General features: G+C 40.9%; 1 protein-coding gene across 1 annotated transcript in view; it reads left to right on the top strand.

Moving 5' to 3' along the window:
• Positions 1-22,677, top strand: part of ACO2 (aconitase 2) — a 57,561-nt gene that overhangs the window by 6,343 nt on the left and 28,541 nt on the right. Inside the window, exons 2-11 of the mRNA XM_075182817.1 lie at positions 4,621-4,757; positions 5,090-5,348; positions 5,482-5,574; positions 15,548-15,706; positions 16,331-16,586; positions 17,274-17,365; positions 17,645-17,750; positions 17,849-18,006; positions 18,201-18,274; positions 18,387-18,498. Coding sequence (XP_075038918.1) covers positions 4,621-4,757; positions 5,090-5,348; positions 5,482-5,574; positions 15,548-15,706; positions 16,331-16,586; positions 17,274-17,365; positions 17,645-17,750; positions 17,849-18,006; positions 18,201-18,274; positions 18,387-18,498 — 1,446 coding nt within the window. The remainder of the gene's footprint in view (positions 1-4,620; positions 4,758-5,089; positions 5,349-5,481; positions 5,575-15,547; positions 15,707-16,330; positions 16,587-17,273; positions 17,366-17,644; positions 17,751-17,848; positions 18,007-18,200; positions 18,275-18,386; positions 18,499-22,677) is intronic.

Genomic DNA, 22,677 nt, shown 5'->3' with positions numbered 1-22,677 from the left:
CCGGGGGGGAGGGGCAAGCAAGTATTTATGGGATAGACATTGAGAGTAGTAAGGAGGAATTTAACAAGAGTAAAGGGGGTGGAGAGGGGGGAAAGGGAAGCATAGCCGATAAGGAGCGGCCCTTTTTAAAGCAAAAAGAAATACCTAAGGGAGGCAATAGACTTAAGTGTATGCTTGCAAATGCAAGAAGCCTGACAGGTAAAATGGGGGAGTTAGAACTAGTAGCAATAAATGAGCAGTATGATATAGGTATTACTGAGACCTGGTGGGATGATACACATGACTGGGCAGTTAACTTGGAAGGCTATTCTCTCTTCAGGAGGGATAGGGTAAATAAAAGGGGAGGAGGAGTATGTCTTTATATTAAGCCAGAATTAAAACCAAGTATTCAGGAAGTTATATACGAGAATATTGGTGATAATATAGAGGCATTGTGGGTGGAAATATCCAGCGGAGGAAAAAGTTCAGAGAAGTTTCTGATAGGGATATGCTATAAACCGCCAGATATTAGTACGATTGAGGAAGCCCAACTTCTACAGCAAATTGAAAAGGCTACACAACTAGGTCAAATTTTAATTATGGGGGATTTTAATTATCCGGACATTGATTGGAGTACTGAGACCTGCGGTACAGCTAGGGGAAATAGGTTTCTGAGCACGCTAAAAGACCATTACATGTCCCAATTAGTTGAGGAACCAACTAGGAAGCGGACTATACTGGACCTAGTAATAACAAACAATGTAGACGTAATATCAAATATTCAAGTAAAGGAGCACTTGGGAAACAGTGATCATAATATGGTCTCATTTGAAATTAGTTTCCAGAAACAACAGTATAAGGGATCAACTAGGACTTTAAACTTTAAAAAGGCAAATTTTAATATGCTAAAGGAGTCTATAAAGAGCATAGACTGGGACAAAGCCTTTGAAGGAAAAAATACGGAAGAAATGTGGGCTGTCTTTAAAATGTTGTTGGAAACATACACGTATAAGTTCATTCCTATGGGAAATAAATGTAAAAGAATTAAGTCTAAACCAATGTGGCTAAATAAAAAGGTAAGGGAAGAAATGCAAAGGAAGAAGCGTGCATTTAAATTGTTTAAGTCTGAAGGGTCAGAGGAGTCCTTCCATAGGTACAAGGAATGTAATAAAACATGCAAAAAGGAAATTAGATTGGCTAAATTAGAAAATGAAAGGCACGTTGCAAAAGAAAGTAAGACAAACCCCAAAAAGTTTTTTAAGTATATAAATGGCAAAAGGATTAAAAAAGATAATATAGGACCACTAAGAAGTGAGATGGGTGAATTGATAAATGATACTAAGGAAAAAGCAGAGATATTAAACACGTTCTTTTCTTCAGTATTTACCAGAGAGGAACAAATGGCAGGAGTAATACATAAAAATGGAAATGAAACCATGCCATTAATTAATACTTGGTTGTCAGAGGAAGAAGTCCAAAGGCGACTGAAGAATATTAAGATAAATAAAGCTCCAGGTCCAGATGGCATACACCCAAGGGTCCTTATGGAATTAAACTCGGAAATAGCTAGACCGCTATTCTTAATTTTCAGAGATTCAATCTCATCAGGCTCAGTACCAAGGGATTGGCGAATAGCAGATGTGGTGCCGTTGTTTAAAAAGGGGACGAGATCACAACCAGAGAATTATAGACCTGTAAGCCTGACATCAATAGTGGGGAAACTGCTGGAAGGTATTTTAAGGGACAGTATTCAGGATTACTTGGTACGCAATAAAATTATTAGTGGGAATCAACATGGATTTGTGAGGGATAGGTCATGTCAAACTAATCTAATTAATTTCTACGAGGAAGTTAGTGGGAACTTAGACATGGGCAGGACAGTAGATGTGGTCTACTTAGATTTTGCAAAGGCCTTTGATACAGTGCCACACAAGAGGTTGGTTTACAAAATAAGGGAACTGGGTCTAGAAATCAAAATTTGTACTTGGATCGAAAACTGGTTAGAGAATAGGGAACAGAGAGTTGTGATAAATGGAACATTTTCTAATTGGTCAAAGGTCTTAAGTGGAGTTCCTCAAGGTTCCGTGCTGGGACCACTCCTTTTTAATATATTTATTAATGACCTTGGTGATGGTTTAGAGAGTAAAGCTTCTATTTTTGCAGATGACGCTAAACTCTGTAAGGTAATAAAATCAGAGCAAGATGTAGCTTCTCTACAGAGGGACTTAAATAAACTGGAGGATTGGGCGGCTAAATGGAATATGAGGTTTAACACAGATAAATGTAAGGTTATGCATTCAGGGATCAAAAACAAGAACGCAATCTATAAATTAAATGGAATTAATTTGGGAGAATCTATAATGGAAAAAGATTTGGGAGTGCTCGTAGACAGTAGACTTAGCAATAGTGCTCAATGTCAAGCAGCAGCTGCAAGGGCAAACAAAGTATTGGCATGCATAAAAAGGGGCATAGATGCAAGGGAAGACAGTGTAATTTTGCCACTGTATAAATCATTGGTAAGACCTCATCTTGAATATGCAGTACAGTTCTGGGCACCACTCTATAAAAAAGATAATTTGGAACTAGAAAGGGTTCAGAGAAGGGCGACAAAATTGATAAAGGGTATGGAGTCATTAAGTTATGAGGAAAGGTTAGCCAGTTTAGGCATGTTTACTTTAGAAAAGAGGCGCCTAAGGGGAGATATGATTACTATGTACAAATACATTAAGGGTCAATACAGAGAGCTTTCATGGGAACTTTTTACCCCAAGGACCATACACAGGACTCGTGGTCATCCCCTAAGGTTAGAGGAGAGGAAATTTCACAACCAGCAAAGGAAGGGGTTCTTTACAGTAAGGGCAGTCAAGATATGGAATTCATTGCCAGGGAAGGTTGTGATGGCAGATTCAATAGATATGTTTAAGAAAGGGTTAGACAAATTTTTAGCGGAAAGGTGTATCCAGGGATACAACCGTTAATTTAAAATAAAGGATAGTAGTGGATATAGGGTAAAAATTGGATTGCACTATTGAGTCTGGGGGGATTTTCAAAATTGAAACAGATGGGCGGTTGCCTACTCTGGATTAATTTCAAATATAAGTGCAGGATCGCAGGAGATCCAAAATAGGTTGAACTTGATGGACTGGTGTCTTTTTTCAACCTCATCAACTATGTTACTATGTACTATGTTACTATGTATGTTACTGAATGTATATATAATCATAGCTGCACCCCCACTAGCCTCAGTCTACTCTGACCACAGTATTCAAAGGTGAATTACTGTCCACCGGTACCCGTGGGAGCGCAGTGCGAATCGCAGCGCAGCGGTATGTATGTATCTATCTTTTGGTATTGGCTGTACTGTACTGTATCATTATATAATAATGTATTGAACTGTTGACTATTTACATCTGCTAAAATAAATCACTTTGAGCGTTAGAAATACAATACAATCGCTTGGGCAATGCTTATTTGAAAACGATAGAATTACTTTAATAGTTTGAACAGGGTTAAAAGTGGATTGTAAAAACAAAAAGAATGTACTCAAAACAGTAATATTTGTAATAAGATTAACATGTTAAATTAAATTATTATATAGCAATAGAAGTGCACTATTTTGTTTTACATAAAATGGATGTTACTGAGAATTATTTGTCAACAACAAGATTCCCTAAGGAATTGCCTACGGCGCTAGCAGACCAAAAATAAAATATTAAAAAATATACGTATCACACAGATATCCCTGCAGCTCATGCCATGACTCATCAGATCGTAAAACAAAAATAAATACACATACACTGCAGAGCGCTGAGAAAATCTCTAATGATCACGTAATTCCAATAACATAAGTTAATATACAACCCTTTATTAATAGTTTGATACTTTAAAGTATTCTCATATAATGGCATAAATAGTAATCAATAAAAATTACACTATCTTGTAATATGAATATCTTTAATAAACATAAACAACCTTGCACTCCTATAAAATATGCATCCCCCTGTTTCACAGGGGGATACATATTTTATACCATGCACACTGTATGTAAGCTACTATAATGGAAATATAATTCATAATATGAGAGCCTCTTTTGATAAGAAAACCTCTGTCTCACCCGTGACAACGGAATGCCCCATTAAAAATAAAATAAAAAAAAAATTATATATTGTAGTGCTTCAAATTTCCACTCACTCCTAGGAAAATATTTTACTGCAGTGCTACCTTTCCTTAGCAGGTGCAGTTTTATAACCTATTATATTAAAGTTTTGTTACATTATAAAGTGATGCTTTTCCATAGTACTTCATGAATAAATAGAAGATTGGGAGTGTTATCTTAGTGTTTCATGTTTTTGTGAACTTGCTAGCTGCAGTACCAAACTGACATTAGTATTGAATGAAAGTGCAAAAGCCAGAGACAGTAGCTCTAAGCATTGTACTACACTTGTGTTTTACACTACTTAATCAGTGGAAAATGTTTACTGTTCATATAGAATATTTTAGTGACTTGTGTATTATGGATAGTCTAGTTATAAATGGGCTTAACTAAGTCTTTGCATCAACTTTGTTCTATGTAAGGTCACATTTCAGAATAATAAACATGATGAGGCTTATCTCTATTTTTATTTTTTTTCTTCCTTCTAGCAAGCCTTGGGCTTTGGAGCTCGCAAGTACCACATTTCAGCCATCATGAGAACCAAGGTAGCAATGAGCCACTTTGAGCCCAATGAGTTTATCAGCTATGAGAAACTGGAAAAAAACATAAACATTGTTCGTAAACGGTAAGACATAATTATATCCAAGAAGACTGTTTTGCATTTCTCCATGTAATCCCTTTATACATGTAACCATGCTTAATTTAAAAACTACATAAATGCTAACTGGTAGCCTAGCATGCTCCCCTACAAATTATGAAAACCGCACCAGTGATTTTGATGTGAAGTTGTCTTTGTTCTTAATTTGCAAGACTTTGCTAAACTCCCAATTGAATGTCTCCAAATGTATTATTTGTGACAAATGTAAGAGTTTCATGCAGTATTTACATGTGGGAGCATTACTTGTGACTCTTTTTTAAGCTGTATGTTAAATAACACTTCCTATTACACTTTTCCAGTCTGGACCGTCCCCTTACCCTGTCAGAGAAGATTGTGTACGGTCATATTGATCATCCTGTAAAACAGGAAATAATACGGGGGAAGTCTTATCTTCGTTTACGCCCAGATAGGGTAGCCATGCAGGATGCCACGGCCCAGATGGCCATGATGCAGTTCATTAGCAGTGGTCTGCCTAAAGTGGCGGTGTCTTCAACCATCCACTGTGACCATCTGATTGAGGCCCAGCTTGGTGGTGAGAAGGATCTGAAAAGAGCAAAGGTAAGGGCTGTGTTGAACAAATCCAAGTTACATGTTATGTTTTTTGTTTTCCCTCCTATGATCTCTTTAGCTCTGTGCTCCGTTTAACCACTTGGGTTCTCTGTAACAATTCTTCATGTTTTCATCTTTTTAGGATGTCAATCAGGAAGTCTACAACTTTTTGGCAACTGCTGCAGCCAAGTATGGTGTTGGCTTTTGGAAACCAGGCTCTGGCATCATCCATCAGGTGAGCCCAACTTTATTTGCCTAGGGCAGTGGATCCCAAACCTTCTCATTTTGAGGCACCTTTAGGGTCTCCATAAGTTGTTTTTTTTTTCAAGGCACCGCTAAGCCAAAATAATTACTAAGTAGTCCCACACCTTGCTTACCACCGGCCCTGGACACGGCATACAATCTTATGAATGAATCACTGATGGTTATTAATCACTGAAGGTATTGCTAAGATCATTTGTTTCTGATCTAGTCTTTGTATATATTCTGCTTTTTTTAAGAAATCACTACCTGTGATTTTGTAATAATTCTGCCTAATTGATTTGAACGGATTATACTTTGTATAAGATTATGCTTGCCAGCACATGTTGCCCCTTTTCTTCCCAATAACAGTACTTCCACTGTAAAAATATGAAACAAAGATGTCTGTCTGCACGGTCTATCCCCAAAGCTGCCTCTCCACCTATAGTACACAATCCCCAATGAGTACGAAGATAATAATATAAACAACAAGGATAAGAGAAGTTGGCGCAATAGGATATCGCATATAAATGTCAGGATAAATAGTCCAAAATTGAAAGTCGCTAGTCCTTCAAAAAATTCTTGATAGAATGTGGGGATTCTTCTTCTTTAGCGATCCCCGTCACTCATTTTTCAGATGAATATGCATAAAATAAAAAGCAGACATAGTACAGCTCGTATGTATGCATCACATATACACCCATAAAAACCTTAAAACATTTGTATAAAACTTGACAAAAACACCACGTGATGAACAAAGGATTCTTTTTAACCCCTTATGGGCTTGCACTTACTAGAAGCCATAGAAAATAGGGCATATCACATCGAGCATCTACGTTTGTTCTCCGTCCTCATTATTACTCTTTACTCCTTAGAAAGAACTTCCACTCCGCCATAATTCTAGGAGGAAAAAAGATTCCATAGTGTAAAATCTTTACAACTTTTATTTATAAAAAACCTCTTACAATGGACTCATAGACATTAAAAAGATAGGGAAACAGGTGGACTCTTACCCTCCAGATCTAACAAACAAGCGTAATAGATGTTGCCACAACACCAGCTGTGAATGTGCCGGGTAACACTCTCGTGTTGTACGCTGTCCGAGAAGAGCTGAAGTTTCCACACATAAGTTCCCCCACCGGGCGTCTGACGTCACTCACTCTATGTTACCCGACGCGTTTCGATTCAATAATCTTTATCCAGGCATAGTGAGTGAACAATCCCTTATACGTATAACCAATAAGACGTTCTATCCAACTACTTTCATATTAAATGCGCACAAGATCACATGACAATGTTGTTTAAATCTGATCTGCTCGGATACTACAAATAATTAACTTTTTTCATTCAGCGTCCGTAAATGTCTTCATGAGAAATATAACTGTTGTGTTTGTCCTCATAAGTGGTAAAAACATAGGTCTTACTGGTGACCAATCAACATTAAACGGTAAAACTTCAATCCACATAGATGCATTCTGCAGATATCTATATTCTAGATTCATACATAAACTAATGCTATGATTTAGCTCAAAGTTACATTGAACATATTGGACTCCATACAGCCTATAATACAAATGGTAACACCCCACCGTTAACCCCTCAATCGAACGGAAGATGTATTTGTCCTCATAAGTAATAAAACCACAGGTTTTACTGGTAATCCATCACAGGTCTTATTGATAACAAATCAGGTTAAACTTCAATCCACATGAATGCAATCTGCAGATATCTATATTCTAGATTTACACATAAATTAGTACTGTAATTTGGCTCAATGGAAAAAAGCGTTAAACATATTTGACTCCGTACAGCCCTTAACAAAAACTGGTAACATCCACCGTTAACCCCTTGATAAAACGTAAGATGTAATTGCCTATAGTAAAGCTCCTCCTATATAGACCCCCACTAGCAGGAGTATAAACAAAGAGATGAGTATATTCCATGATGTTACAATCGGGGATAAAATTTATTAATATTAAAGGCTCATCCCAAAAACCATTTAATTTCTAAATCGGCATTCAGGCCATTAGGGGCCAAAGTGCCCATGGTATAAATCATTTTCATTTCTGCCCTTGCGAAGTCACCGACAGATTCATTGTTACGCCAGTGACTTATAACTTTCTTTAACCCACAAAACGTTTTAATAGACCCAGTATTACATTGGTGTGAATTCTTTACGTGACAGGATAATGACTGATTCTCCTGACCTTTTTTAATGTTTCTAACATGTTCTGCCCATCTTTCCTTCAGTTTTCTCCCCGTTCTGCCTACATACTGTAAGCCGCACAAACATTCCACTAAGTATATGCAGTTTTTTTGTGTCACAAGTAATAAAATCCTCTATCTTATAGATATAGCCATTGAAATTGGATTTTACTTCCGTTATATTTTTCGACAAGGGTTTCGTGTGTTTGCATGCTATACATAGCCCACACCTATAAAACCCCTTGTTTCTCAAAAATTGTTTAGATGGTTGAGTGATAGCACTTCTCAGCAGTAAATTTCTTAAGGTAGGAGGATCATGAATAAAGTCTTTAAGATCTTCATCATTTTTCAAAATTGGCCAGTGACGCCTAATGATCTTTTCAACTTCTTTATATTGAGTATTATATCCTGTTATGAAAGGTATATTCCTTTCCCCCATTTGTAATTTGGGTTTTTTTTCTTTGTTCTATTAGGGGTCATCAATTCTCCCCTATCTATATCAGAAGCTTTATTTAAAGCGTCATCTTGGTATCCTTTTTCTAAAAATTGGTCCGTTAATGCTTTTGCTTGTAACCGAAAAGTTCCAACATCTGTGCAATTTCGCCTAATTTTCTGAAACTGGCCCAGTGGAATATTATCCAACCACCGGGCATAGTGGTTACTGTTAATGGGTATAAAAGAATTGGCATCAGTGGGTTTTTGATAATTTTTGGTGAAAATTTGTCCTCCCTGAATATAAATATTCAAATCTAAGAAATTAACCTCTTGTTGACTGATGTTAAAAGTACTTCCACTGTATTTGTCCTATTTAGTCTTAGCATGTATAGCTGGACCTAAGCAATTAACTTTTTGGTGCTGCTCAGGTCTGTAATTCTAATTGAATTAATTGAATTGAATGATCGTAGAGCTGCTGTGTTTTATCATCCATGCTATGCAGAGATCTTCGCAGCACTAAAGTTGGCTGACGTGCTGAGATCCAAGAACAAGGGATGGAGCCCCACCAGAATACACATGTTGGGGAAGATAGGGGACTTGGTAAAATGTATCTCTAAGTAGAACATCCCATTTAAATATATTCCTTTGTAGTAGGAAAACAGGAATACAAGTTTAATAAAATGTAGTTTTTAAAGCGGGAATCCCCTAATGTTATGGAGCAGGCAGTGTATAAATTTAAATGGCCATCTACTAGGTAATGTATACATGAGATTTGTAGGGGTCTTGCATTGTGGGATTCCTTTACTTCTCTTTAGTCTTGTGACTGCATCCTAGGCTCAAGGTCACCTTTCAGATGAGCTTTTAAATCTTTACTACGCCTCACGTGCTTACTATTGCCACCAACTAAGCCTTGACTAAGGAAAAAAAACCACAAGATATATGCTTTTCTCTTTCATCCAGTCTGGGGGACACTGCTTACCATGGGTTGTGGAGGGATTTGGGGAGTTGGCACCTAACTAGTTAACTTTTAGTACTGCCGACAGACCCCTCCCCTCTACAATCCCCCTGCCTCTTCCTCCTCCTGTCAGTTTTTTTTTTTAGGTGCCCATGGAGTTGGGCAGTGTTTTAGTACTGTAGTTAATTTTTAACTTTTATTTTATTCTTTTAATTTTTTTTTTCTACAGGTGGCAGTGCTGGAGTGTGTTCTAATATAGAGAACACACTCGCAGCAGGGCAACGCAGGCACTACCCTGTCAGATGAGAGCCAGCGGCTCTCACTGACAGGGACAGGAGGAGAGAAGAAGAATGGGTGCCTGAATTAGGAGTGGCAAGCGGTCTCACGGACCGCTGTCACTCCTGGAGCCTCCCCGATAACCTGCGCTGCCACTCCAGGCATAGAGCGCCGGTTATCGGATATTGCATTGGCGGCGGCCATCTTGGAAAACGGAGGAGAGGAGAAGGGGGCTATACCAGGATCCCCCTCATACATAGGAGGGGGCATCAGGTATTATCTGCTGCGGAGACCTCCCCTGGAGGTCTCCACTACTCTGCCACATAATACTTTTAATTTTTTATTTGAACACAGAATCGCTGCAGAGGCAGCATTACTGAAGGGGTGGAGCTAACACATAGAGCTCCCCCCTCCTTCCAGAGAGAGAGATGGTTTATCCCAGTCTTCTGGCGCCAAGGAGAAGCCCGGGAAGAGAGAACAGATCTGAGGGAGCAGGCACCAGGATACTGCTGTTGGACTTCTCCCCTGTTTGGCCTATGGGCTAAGTATCTGATTTATTTAAACACATACTCTGTATTGCTGTATACAAGTGGGCTAGTAGGGGTTATATTATAGTTCTCCTACTTGCTTAAGTATTATATTGTGTTTAAAATATTACAAGTACAACTTTTATATCTAGATTAGTTGATTACTTGTAGTTTTACTTTTTTCTCTCCACACATTTATATCTCTCTCTCTCTACTCAGCTAAATTTAACAATTTAAGTCTGTGTTTGGTGTGCCTTCCTTTATTAAGAAATGTCAGATAAGGGAAAGGGTCCTATTGCAAAATATTTTACATGTTCTAAATGTAATGTAAAATTACCTTGTGGGCAGAAGGACCCGTTGGCGCTCTGCTCTGTCTGCGCAGGCCCAGCATATTTCAGCCCCAATGACGGAGGAAACGGCCTGGGTGGCCTCCCTGACACGGTCGGTTTCCTCTTTAGCACAGATGGTTTTTCAATCTAGTCAATTGCTATCTACTGTGGCTACTTCGGTGGCTAATAATACTAGTACACAGTGGGGCCTCCCTGTTACACAGGTTCTATTGGAACGTCTATACCAGAACCTTCCTCTTCTCATACAGACCAAGCCCCTGTTCCCACAGAACCGGCATGGTCTGCAGCATTTATAAAGGGTTTGGATAAACTAAACCAGTTACTTGAATCCCCAAACATTCTGCCTGCTAAAAGGAGGCCTAGATCTGATAATACCCTTATGGTCCTTTCAGACTCTGAGGAGTTTTCAGAGAAAGAGGGGGAAATTAATTCTGATCCTGACCAGGTTTAACCTTTGGGACAGGAAGAAGGCTCTAAAAGCCAATTTATTAATGATTTGGTTTTAGCAGTGAGACAAGCGTTGGACCTCCCAGAACCGGAGGATACTACTCCTAGAGACAGAAGTCTATTTAAGAAGGCCAAAAGAAAGGTTATCCGTTTTCTCCCTTCCGTAGAACTTAAGGATATTGCAGAAGGAGCCTGGAAACGGCCTGATAAGAGGTTCTCTGTTCCCAAAAGGTTCTCTTCCCTGTATCCATTGCAGGAGGAAGATGTGGTTCGCTGGGAGAGTATTCCAAAAGTGCATATTCCAATAGCCCGATTGGCCAAGCACACTTTACTTCCAGCTCCAGGTTCTGCATCTCTGCAGAATGTCAATGACCGCAGAGTGGAATCCCAGCTGAAATCTATATTTGCGGCTGCGGGTTCTTCCTTTAGGCCCACATTTGCTTCAGCTTGGGTGGCTTGAGCCATGGAAGCATGGGCAGACCAGCTGGCAGAGGCCTTGCAGGACTCTGATTTACTTCCCCTGGCTTTGTATTTAAAGGAGGCATCGGGGTACCTTTATGAGGCGGCCCAGAACACAGCGGCTGTATCCTCTTCTATTCAGGCTGCGTCTATTTCAGCAAAGAAGAACGTTATGGCTGAAATACTGGGAAGGAGATGCGGAATCAAAAAAGTCAGTGGAAACCATTCCTTTTTCTGCAGCAGGTTTGTTAGGCCCGGAATTGGATACCCTGATCTCTCAGGCAACGGGGGGTAAAAGCTCTTCCTTGCTGATATTCCCTAGCAGGAGCCGAAACCCTCGGGTCAGCCCTTTCGGGGGACCTCCTTACCTAGAGGACAGTCCTTTAGAGGCAGACAGCCTAATTCTCGAGGCTCCTCTGCCAGGGGGAGATCCTCGTTTGCAGCTAGGCGCCAGGCCTCTAAGACCCAGGAGAAGCCTGCGTCCTGACGACCACTCTGTTCTAGAGGGGGCACCAGTGGGCGGACGTCTGTCGTTGTTTCAGGTACAGTGGGCAATGTCCTCCCAAGATCCTTGGATTCGGGGCATTATATCAGAGAGGTACAGGATAGACCTGCTGGGCCACTGGTTCCACATCGTTTCTTCATAACTCCGCTACCCCGAGATCCTTCAAGAAGTCAGGCAATACAGGATTGTGTCGCCTCTCTTCTTTCACAAAGAGTTATCTGCAGGGTCCCAGATTACCAGAAAGGACAGGGGTTTTTATTCAAACTTGTTTCTGGTCAAGAAGCCGGACGGCTCCTTTCGACCCATCCTAAACTTAAAGGGCCTCAGTGTGCTCTTACGGGTGGAAAATTTTCGGATGGAGTCCGTAAGGTCGGTGATAAACGGCTTAGAGAAGGATCTGTTTATGGCGTTATAAGACATAAAGGACGCATACCTCCACATTCCGATTTGGATCCACCATCAGTCTTTCCTAAGATTCTCGGTGGGATCCTCCCACTATCAGTTTCGGGCCCTCCCCTTCAGCCTCTCAACAGCTCCGAGGTTTTTCACGAAGATCATGTCAGTTATGGCAGCATGTCTTCAATAAGGCACGACCTGAATTCCTTGAAGGTGGACGACCTGCTCATCAAATTCTTCACAGAGAATTGCTTACGTCATCACTTATCCCTCACCTTGGCGGTTCTCGAGGGCCATGGATGGCTAATAAACTTAAGGAAATCCCAGATGGTTCCGTGTTAACGCATGGTTTTCCTAGGGCTCATTATGGGGACACCAGCCAGCAAAAGGTGTTCCTGCCTGTCGAGAAGATCAGTTCTATTCAGAGTATAACAACTCAGGTCTTGTCTTCTCCCAGCCCCTCAATGCACTTGTGCATGCGGCTGCTGGGAAAGATGGTGGCCTCATTCAAGACCATCCCCTTTGGTCGAGCCCATTCTCGATGTTTTCAGTGGGATGTATTAACAAAATGGTCAGGATCCCACCTACGTTTGGATCTCCAGAGGATCTCTCTATCTCCAGGGACGAGAGAATCGCTTCAGTGGTGCTGATTCAGGATCACAGGACAGTGGGCAGATCCTTCGCTCCATGGCCATGGATCATAGCCACAATGGACGCCAGCCTGAAAGGTTGGGGGGCGGTAATCCTGCACCTCCGGCTCCTATTCTTTTGGCCCTCCGGGGGGGCCAGTCCCTCCTCCAGGGCCACCCAGTCAAATTTCAGTCCGACAATGCCACGGGCGTGGCATATGTCCACAGGCGAGGAGGAACCAGGAGTCATTGCAGCTCAAATTTTGGTTTGGGCAGAACAATATGTTCCAGCAAGATCGGCAGTATACATTCCAGGAATAAGAAATTGGGAGGCGGACTACCTAAGTCGAAACCAGATGATGCCGGGGGAGTGGTCACTCCATCCGGAAGTTATCCAGTCTCTGGTTCAGAGGTGGGGTCTTCCGGACATGGAGCTCATGGCCTCCTGACACAACAGAAAGGTTCACAGGTTTTGCGCAAGGGCAAGAGACCCCTTAGCGGTGGCAGTGGACGTTATGACGATGTCATGGGAGGTTCAGGTTGGGATACCTGTTTCCTCCGATTCCCATGCTTCCTCGCGTACTCAGACGAGTAAGGCAGGGCGGTCTGACAGTAATTCTAATAGCTCCCTCATGGCCGCGCCGAGTCTGGTACGCGGACATAATCTCTATGGCGGAAGGACAGGGTTTCCGTCTTCCGTCTCGAGACGACCTTCTTCTGCAGGGTCCCTTCCGTCACCAGAATTTACCTCAGCTCAGTTAACAGCATGGCTGTTGAAGCCAGCCTCTGGAGGGCTAGAGGTTTTTCCCTCCAGCATAGTGAACACTATGATGCAAACCAGAAGGATGGCCTAGAAGCAGGGCTTCGGTTAGGTTCCCTAAAAAGTCCAGGTATCGGCTCTTTCAGTATTTTTTTTTTTTTCCCCCTGAAATTAGCGGATTTACCAGATATTAGGACTTCCTCCAGGGAGTCTTGCATATTCAGCCTCCCTATGTTCCGCCTACAGCACCATGGGTACTGGTATGCTTAAGGGGCCTCCTTTTGAGCCATTACTTGTGGCAGATTTGAAGGGGTTGACCTGGCAGGTCCTTTTTCTTTTGGCTATTGCCTCTGAACGTAGGGTCTCGGAATTAGGAGCTCTGTCCTGCCGTGAACCATATCTGGTTTTCCACGAGGACAGAGCGGTGTTAAGAACCCTCCCTTCCTTCGTTCCAAAAGTAGTTTTCGCTTTCCATCTGAACCAGGAAATTGTAGTTCCGGTCTTTTCATCTACTTCCCATTCGTATCAACAGTCTATGGAAAAGTTAGATGTGGTTAGGGCTCTCCGCATTTATGTCAAAAGAACTTCTCAGATCAGACGTACTGATTCTCTATTTGTCCTTTTATGATGCTAATTAGAGAGGCTGGCCAGCCTCAAAACAGTCCATTGCAAGATGGATTACGTCAACCATCAAGCAAACTTACATAAAGACTAACCGTCCTGTGCCGGAGAGACTTACGGCCCATTCCACCAGATCGGTAGGGGCGTCGTGGGCAGCTAGAAATGGGGCTTCTGCAGACCAGCTTTGCAGGGCAGCCGCCTGGTCCTCTGTCCACACCTTTACAAAATTTTACCAGTTTAATGTATTTGCATCCGCAGATGCAAATTTCGCTAGTGCTTTACGAGCGGAGTTTTCAGAGTAGTCCCACCCTTAGGGGGCTGCTTTAGAACATCCCCATGGTAAGCAGTGTCCCCTAGACGGAATCAGAGAAACGGATTTAACGTAAGTACATAAATCCTCTTTTTTTTCTATAGCCGATTACTATACAATTGGTAAGATTGCAACCTCAAACTTCTTTAACTGGAATACAAGGTGTACACACCTAAATGACCTATACTTTTTTTTTTTTCTTTCCAGTTAAACTTTGTGTGCCTACTTGGGTTTTTTTTGTTTTTTTTTTTTCTTTAGCCTATGTAGATATGACTTATTGGCATATGTTGGCCTCACCTGAAATGAGGGGCAAACCTCCTCACTGAGACTGCTCTACAATTTTGAGAATTTCCCCTTTTAAACAGTTGATTCAGCATGAGAGAGTACAGTAATAGTAATGAACTAGTTGGTGGGGCTTGTCCCGATGTCTGTTTTCCTGGTATTGGGCTTGCCAACTGGCAATCGCTGTAATATTTTTTTTATTTTTTATTGTAGAAAAATAAGGTGTCGTTACATTGCAACAAAAAATGCAGTGACCTGTATTTGTGTATTGGTGGTACATGCATAATGTCCTCTGTTGCCTGCCACAGATCACCTCCAGGATAATGTTGCTTTTACAACTTCCTGAGTCAAAGTAATTTAAAGGTTGAAGAGACTGTTTCATTGTTCTTTCATATAAAAGTTTCAGATGGTGGTATGGGTGACTGCTCTTTTCCCCTGAAAGTTAAAAGCCCTATATAGTAACATTATTATGTAAATTTTATGGGGGGGGGGAGCTGTTGCAACGGTATGTATCTGGGAACTGCTGTGTTGCTTTACAACATCACTTGCAACATCATAATTTCAAAGAATTTAAAGTAATGCTTCACACATCCCAACATGATAAAGCAATGAAGGACTTTAGGAGGGAAATAAAAACTAAAATTGTGGGGGAGGTTTGTTTTTTTTTGTCCCTAACCCTTTCCCCCCCCGCCCCCCTTCCTACCCTTAAATGAAGTAGATGTTCTCCTACCCTCAGGGATTTAAAAAGAAAACAAAAAAAAATCTGTATCAATTCAAAAGTATATACATTTTGTTTACTTGATTACATTAGATTATCTTGGAAAACTATGCATATCCTGGAGTACTCCTCATTGGTACAGACTCTCACACTCCTAATGGAGGTGGATTGGGGGGAATCTGCATTGGTGTTGGAGGTGCTGACGCTGTGGATGTCATGGCCGGGATTCCCTGGGAACTGAAATGTCCGAACGTAAGTTGATTGCTATTGAACATTACCAACTTTGCTTGTATTTTAGTTGTGTGTGATTTAAGAGGAAATATAACTTGAAGTATCTTAAGTGTCACTTCCTGGTTGCAGGCAGAGCTTCCCTGGGTGGGAGGTAAACTACAATGATGTGAGCAAATACCTGCTGACATCTTTAATCTCTTTACACATACTGATTTTTATACATTTCAAGCTTTCCATCATACCACACCATATGTAAGTGCCATGTTGAAGATAGTAGCTGCATGCTTCCATGCACAGTGCCCTTGGTGGATCTCTGTCTAGGTTCCTGGACCTGTTACACACAAAACTTCCAAGGGTTGTGCTAATACATCACTTTGGGATGTCACCAGGACCATTTAATATGAGGGGGGCCCAGAGAGAGACCATTTCCCTCTCTGAGACAGTACTAATAGATTGTGAGAAACCATTGGAAAAAAAAATGCCATTGCAGCAAATGCAGTGGCCTTTTACATTCGAAGGCACTGCAAAAGCCCAGATAATCATTGAAAGGAAAAATAAAAACATGAACTGTAGTAGAAATGTATTTTAATACACTCATTTTCTTGCGAACTAGTCCCTTTTTTTTTTTTTTTTTTTTATATAAAGGTCATTGGTGTTAAGTTGACCGGAAAGTTGTCTGGCTGGACTTCACCAAAAGATGTCATTCTGAAAGTAGCTGGTATCCTGACTGTGAAGGGTGGCACTGGAGCCATTGTAGAATATCATGGTCCTGGGGTGGATTCCATCTCCTGTACTGGAATGGCCACAATCTGTAATATGGGAGCTGAGATTGGAGCCACAACATCTGTATTTCCTTACAACCATCGCATGAAAAAATATTTAGACAAAACAGGGCGTTCAGGTATGTTAATCTTTTCCCCCTACTGTGGGTGCTAAACATAGAAGCAATGAGGTAGACTCTTGGCATTGGTAAACTTTTGCTGTTAACCTGTCTTCATTGTCAAATACTGTTGTATCAATGTGACTCTATTAATTTTAAAATCTTTATCGGGAAAAACAGATAAACATCAGGTTGGTTGCTTTGTTTTCCATTGTTACCTTGGAACTGTCTTGATAAATATCTCCCACCATGCTGTAAGTGTCTTTTGTGTTTCATATCTGTGTAGACTTCAAACAGTGGAAATGGCTACCATTTTATGAACCAATATTTTAGAAAAATGCAGCCTATCCATTCACTGGGAACCACTGTATCATAAAATGTCTGTCACAATTTTCAGTTGAATAGATAATTTATTCACATGTATCTGCCTGCTTTGTGTAGGTGACCATTGCAGGTGACACTAAATCTAATACAATAAAGTAGTTTCAAACTTTAAAGTTGCAGATGTTTCTTTTGTATTTGCATCTGTGGTGGAAGTGGGCTGGTATACAGTTGTATGCCACACCGACACCTTTCATACCGCCTTCATTGTAGAACTATCAAATTCAATTACATTTTCTGCCACTTCTAAATTTCAACGACTTTGTGTATGGGGGGGGGGGGGCTGTATAATATTCTTTGATGACTGATATCAATCTTAAATTTCAGAAATTGCATCGCTGGCAGATGAGTTCAAGAGTAATCTGGTACCAGATGAAGGATGTGAATATGACCAGTTGATTGAAATTAACTTGGATGAGGTGAGTGTACTCTAGTAGAGCTGTCTGTAGTCTAAGTGCTCTTATAAGTGTATTTCCCTAGTGTTCCACATTATTGATAAAAATAAGTTAAATAAGGTGGGGGGATATTGGTAGTAGACAATATCTGCTTAAGTTCTGGGGACACTACTGCTGTGTGGGCTGGAATGAACTTGCGTGCATAGCATGCTTTCTTCCAACTGAATATTGTTTTGGGGTCTGCTTTAATACTTTATAGCCATGTGTTAATTGTATGTTACTAATGTTTGCTTATCTCAACAGCTAAAACCATACATCAATGGACCTTTCACCCCAGACCTAGCAACCCCTGTGTCTGAAGTGGGAGCAGTTGCAGAACAGAAGGGATGGCCTTTGGATATCCGAGTTGGTAGGTTGCTATTGCTGGGTTTTTGTTTTGTTCTTTTCCTGTAAGTGTATAACTGACTGTTTGATACCAACATCCATTTCTCTTTTCTTGCTTTCCAGGTTTGATTGGCAGCTGTACAAACTCCAGCTATGAAGACATGGGTCGTGCAGCAGCTGTAGCCAAGCAGGCTCTAGCACATGGACTTAAGTGCAAATCCCAATTTACCATAACTCCAGGCTCTGAACAGATTAGAGCCACCATTGAGAGAGATGGTTATGTGAGTGATGGGTGTAGGAGGGAATGTTATAATAGAGCAGTATCCTTTAGTGGTAGTAATCTCCACCATCCACTCCTTTCTTTAAAGACTGAAATTCCATTTAATTTACTCTATGTTCATTTTTCTTGCTGTTTTTTTCTCAGTAAAAAATAAATAAATAATAAAATAAAATCAATACTTTGTTTTTTCAACAGGCTGCCATCCTTCGTGATGTGGGTGGTCTAGTGCTTGCCAATGCATGTGGACCTTGTATTGGTCAGTGGGACAGGTATGGTTCAGTTCAGACTTTATTTAAAAAAAATAAAAAAAAGGCAGTACTGATCACTTTGTTTGCGTCATTTGCAATTTTGTAATTGTTTCCTACGTGTGTCTCCTAACAGGAAGGACATTAAGAAGGGAGAGAAGAACACAATTGTGACCTCCTATAACAGAAACTTCACTGGAAGGAATGACGCAAACCCTGAGACTCATGCCTTTGTCACATCCCCAGAGGTATTTTCGTTTCTCTGTTAAAGCACCCCAACCTAAAGTAAGATTTATTTTTATTAGAGAGATCTATAAAGATATGGGTATCTGTTAATCATTTAAGAATATTTTCTTGGAGCCGTTGCCACTACATTGGCGCCTCAATGATAACCTCCTTTCTAAGAAAGAAACCAGACAAAGGATTTCACAGGCAATCGTGGAGTTCAAAGACCTGAATTCCTCTCCAGAAACCTTGCACACGATCTTGTGGGAAGCTCATAAAGCTACTATAAGAGGTCTCCTCATAATTATGTCTTCTGCGGCCAGAAAAGCCCAGGTACTCAGGTCCAAATATTGGAGGCTTTTGTCTCATCCCTAGCACTGAAACATCAGCAATATGCCAAGTGTAAGACCTATCTCAAATTACTAACACTTAAGGGCCAGCTCCAACAAATCCTCTTATCCAAAGCAACTGCTACCCTTCTGTGGCTCCGCCAAAAATATTATGAGAAAGGGGACAAAGCTCTAAAAGGACATGCAATAGAATAATTTATATACAGGATTCGTTCTCAAGAAAAATTTACGATCCCCAAAAAATTGCTGACCATTTCTGAAACTTTTATGCTCAACTTTACGACCTTCAAACAGAGACCTCCCCTCTCACTGACCTCCAAAGCAGAATCGAACGCTATCTTTCATCATGCCATCTCCTGACCCTCTCTGAATCTCAATTAGACTTTCTTAACACAGATCTCAGCAGAAGAACTCAAACAGACGGTGACAACCCTTAGAAACTCTTCAGCTACTGGCCAAGATGGTTTTACAATTTTTTTTATTTTTTTAAGAAATTACTACTAGCCTTTTCCCTAAGCTTATTGATCTATTCAGCTCAATCCTTCAAGGCAAAAAAATTGATGGGGCTACTACCAGAGCAAATCAAGTGGTGATTCTTAGAGATTAGAGATTCCACCTTATGTGCAAGCTACAGGCCCATTTTACTCTTAAATGTAGACCTCAAATTGTTCGCTAAAATTCTGGCCAACAGACTTGCTCGTTGTATACAGTCGTTGGTCCATCGTTGGCTTTATACCCAACTTAAAGCGGCTGACAATACAAGGAGGGAAATTAACGTGATACACTTGGCTAAATCTTGTAAGATCCTTCTCTCCAGGACAAATATAAGGGACAGACTGATATTCTGCAAAAGATGCAGGGATTGGGGTAAAGTCATTTTCTCTGATGAATCCCCTTTTAGATTGTTTGGGACATCTGGAAAAATGCTTGTCTGGAGAAGGAAAGGTGAGCGCTACCATCAGTCCTGTGTCATGCCAACAGTAAAGCATCCTGAGACCATTCATGTGTGGGTTTGTTTCTCAGCCAAGGGAATTGGCTCACTCACAATTTTGCCTAAGAACACAGCCATAATTAAAGAATGGTACCAAAATATCCTCCAAGGGCAACTTCTCCCAACCATCCAAGAACCATTTTTGGTGACTAACAATTCGTTTTCCAGCATGATGGAGCACCTTGCCATAAGTCAAAAGTGATACCTGCATCAAAACATCGACCTTTTGGGCCCATGGCCAGGAAACTCCCCAGACCTTAATCCCATTGAGAGCTTGTGGTCAATCCTTAAGATACAGGGGGACAAACAAAAACCTATAAATTCTGACAAACTCCAAGCATTAATTAGGCAAGAATGGGTGGCCATCAGTCAGTATGTGGCCCAGAAGTTGATTGAGGGCAGCACAGTGGCCTAGTGGTTAGCACGTCTGCCTCACAGCACTGGGGTCATGAGTTCAATTCCCGACCATGGCCTTATCTGTGTGGAGTTTGTATGTTCTCCCTGTGTTTGCGTGGGTTTCCTCCGGGTGCTCCGGTTTCCTCCCACACTCCAAAAACATACTGGTAGGTTAATTGGCTGCAATCAAAAATTGACCCTAGTCTCTGTCTGTCTCCCTCTCTGTCTGTCTTTGTGTGAGTGTGTGTATATATTAGGGAATTTAGACTGTAAGCTCCAATGGGGCAGGGACTGATGTGAATGAGTTCTCTGTACAGCGCTGCGGAATTAGTGGCGCTATATAAAATAAATGATGATGATGATGATGATGATTGACAGCATGCCAGGGTGAATTGCAGAGGTCTTCAAATGGAAGGGTCAACACTGCAAATATTGACTCTTTGCATAGACAATGTAATTGTCAATAAAAGCCTTTGACACTTATAAATGCTTGTAATTTTAAGTATACCATAGCAACATCTGATAAAAAGGTCTAAAAACACTGAAGCACCAAACTCTTTGAAAACAAATACTTGTGTCATTCTCAAAACTTTTGGCCATGACTGTAGTATCTCTTGCTTTATTTGGTCGGGCAGACATCCTAGAGTCCATCAGAACGTTCTATTCCAACACTCCCTTAGTGGTGGTCCTGGCATTCCTTTCCTCCATAAGTATTACTTAGCTGCCCGTCTTACCCAAATAGCCCGGGCCCACGCTAACTCTTCCAGGATGTGGGTAGATGTGGAGGCGGATATACTACACGTCTTCCCCTTACACTCTACTGACTTGACTCTGGGAATCGGTCCTTACAACACCTCCCACCCACTGTTCACTTTTCTTTTCCTTTATGGAAATACTGTACTCGTACCCCTTTTTTTTTTTTTTTTTTTTTTTTTTTTTTTTTAAATTTAATAAGCAAACTTAAGCGGATGACCCCCCTTGAGGCATAACCCCTCCTTTCCTCAGGGTCTCAATCCTAAAGCTTTTTCTGCTTGGACAAAACATAACTTAATGCCTCCCAGATATGTTCCAATGGGCTTCTTCCTAGAGTTTTCGGAGCTTTGTGATCTTTCATCTACTGACCTCTTTATCAATACCTCCAAATATGACACCACCATAACACCCTTACTGACCCGAGACTCCCCTGTAATCCCTCCCCCCTAGAGACTTTGTCTTCGTTGGTCCTCTTCCAAATTACTTATATTTACCTTCTATTCACTTATAACAGACCACAATCTCCCAGATAAAGAACCTCACAAGCTCCGCTGGGAGAAGGACATGAATGAGATACTTGACATTGAGGATTGGATGGCCATTCAAAAAGCCACTGCTAAATCCGCCCTATCTGCCCTAAGGAGAATTCCTAAAAACTTCTGTTTCGATGGTATCTTGTCCCTTCAATATATCCCGATACATTGGATCTGTGCTGGCAGAACTGTGGCCAACGAGGAAGCCTGTTCCACGTTTGGTAGAATTGCCTGAACATTAAGCCTTATTGTCGAGAGATGTCTGAACTTATTTTTAGGATCATGTGCCTCTCCTTCCCCTTTAATCTCTCATAATTTTTTTTAATTTTTTTTTTTTTCTTCCTCTTCGCTGGAATCCATAACTTGATCTGGAAACTCCCATCACACATCCTTACTGCTGCTAGATGCTTAATAGCTCAGAACTGGAAGAACCCAGATTTCCCCTCGATCATATCCCTAATCAAAAATATCTGGCAAATCAATAAACTTTTAACATATTACCAGCCAACTTCATATATGTCCCAGTTAATTTTTATCTACTTGGCACTACTGGACTGAATATTTTGATTGGGAAACTCTGCTTGCTTAGCTTTTCCCTCTGACTAGGTTTGAGAACTCGACTCCTCTTTCATCACATCTCCCTTTTCCCCTCCTATACTTATATCCCCATGTATTTCTTCCTTCCTCTTCCCTATAACTCCATGTTGTTGCTTCCCAATGCCTAATAACACTGCTGCGCTTATTGGCGCCTTAAGAAACGCTACAATTGCCACCAGAGTGTATTATCTTATCGTCTGTTTAGACTGAATATTGACCTCCACTTTTATAATTCCGATATGTATGTGCTCCCCTTATCTTTGTCCCACTCCTTTTTTTTTGTTTTATTTTGTTTTTTTTTCTTCCTGTACCCCACAAGCTTTCCTCAAATTTACTACAAAACTCAACAGAAAAATATTCCTTTCCCCCCCAATATTTTAGTAAGTAGGAGCTGCCATACCGTTGGCTTGGCCAAGATAAAAGCCATTTAAAAAGTGGCTTCTCTTGGCGTTGCCATGCAGTTTAACAAAGTATGTAATATTAGTCTACAATCCTACTCCTTCTCTCCCGGAACATAAATGTTCTCTTGGCCTTTAAAGTAATTTGCCATCACTTATTTTAATATACTGTAATTGAAGATGT

Source organism: Mixophyes fleayi, chromosome 8, assembly GCF_038048845.1.
Source record: "Mixophyes fleayi isolate aMixFle1 chromosome 8, aMixFle1.hap1, whole genome shotgun sequence".
In the NCBI taxonomy this organism is placed as follows: Eukaryota; Metazoa; Chordata; class Amphibia; order Anura; family Limnodynastidae; genus Mixophyes; species Mixophyes fleayi.
The sequence above is the reverse complement of the archived record's forward strand: the minus strand, read 5'-3'. Positions and strand labels throughout refer to the sequence as shown.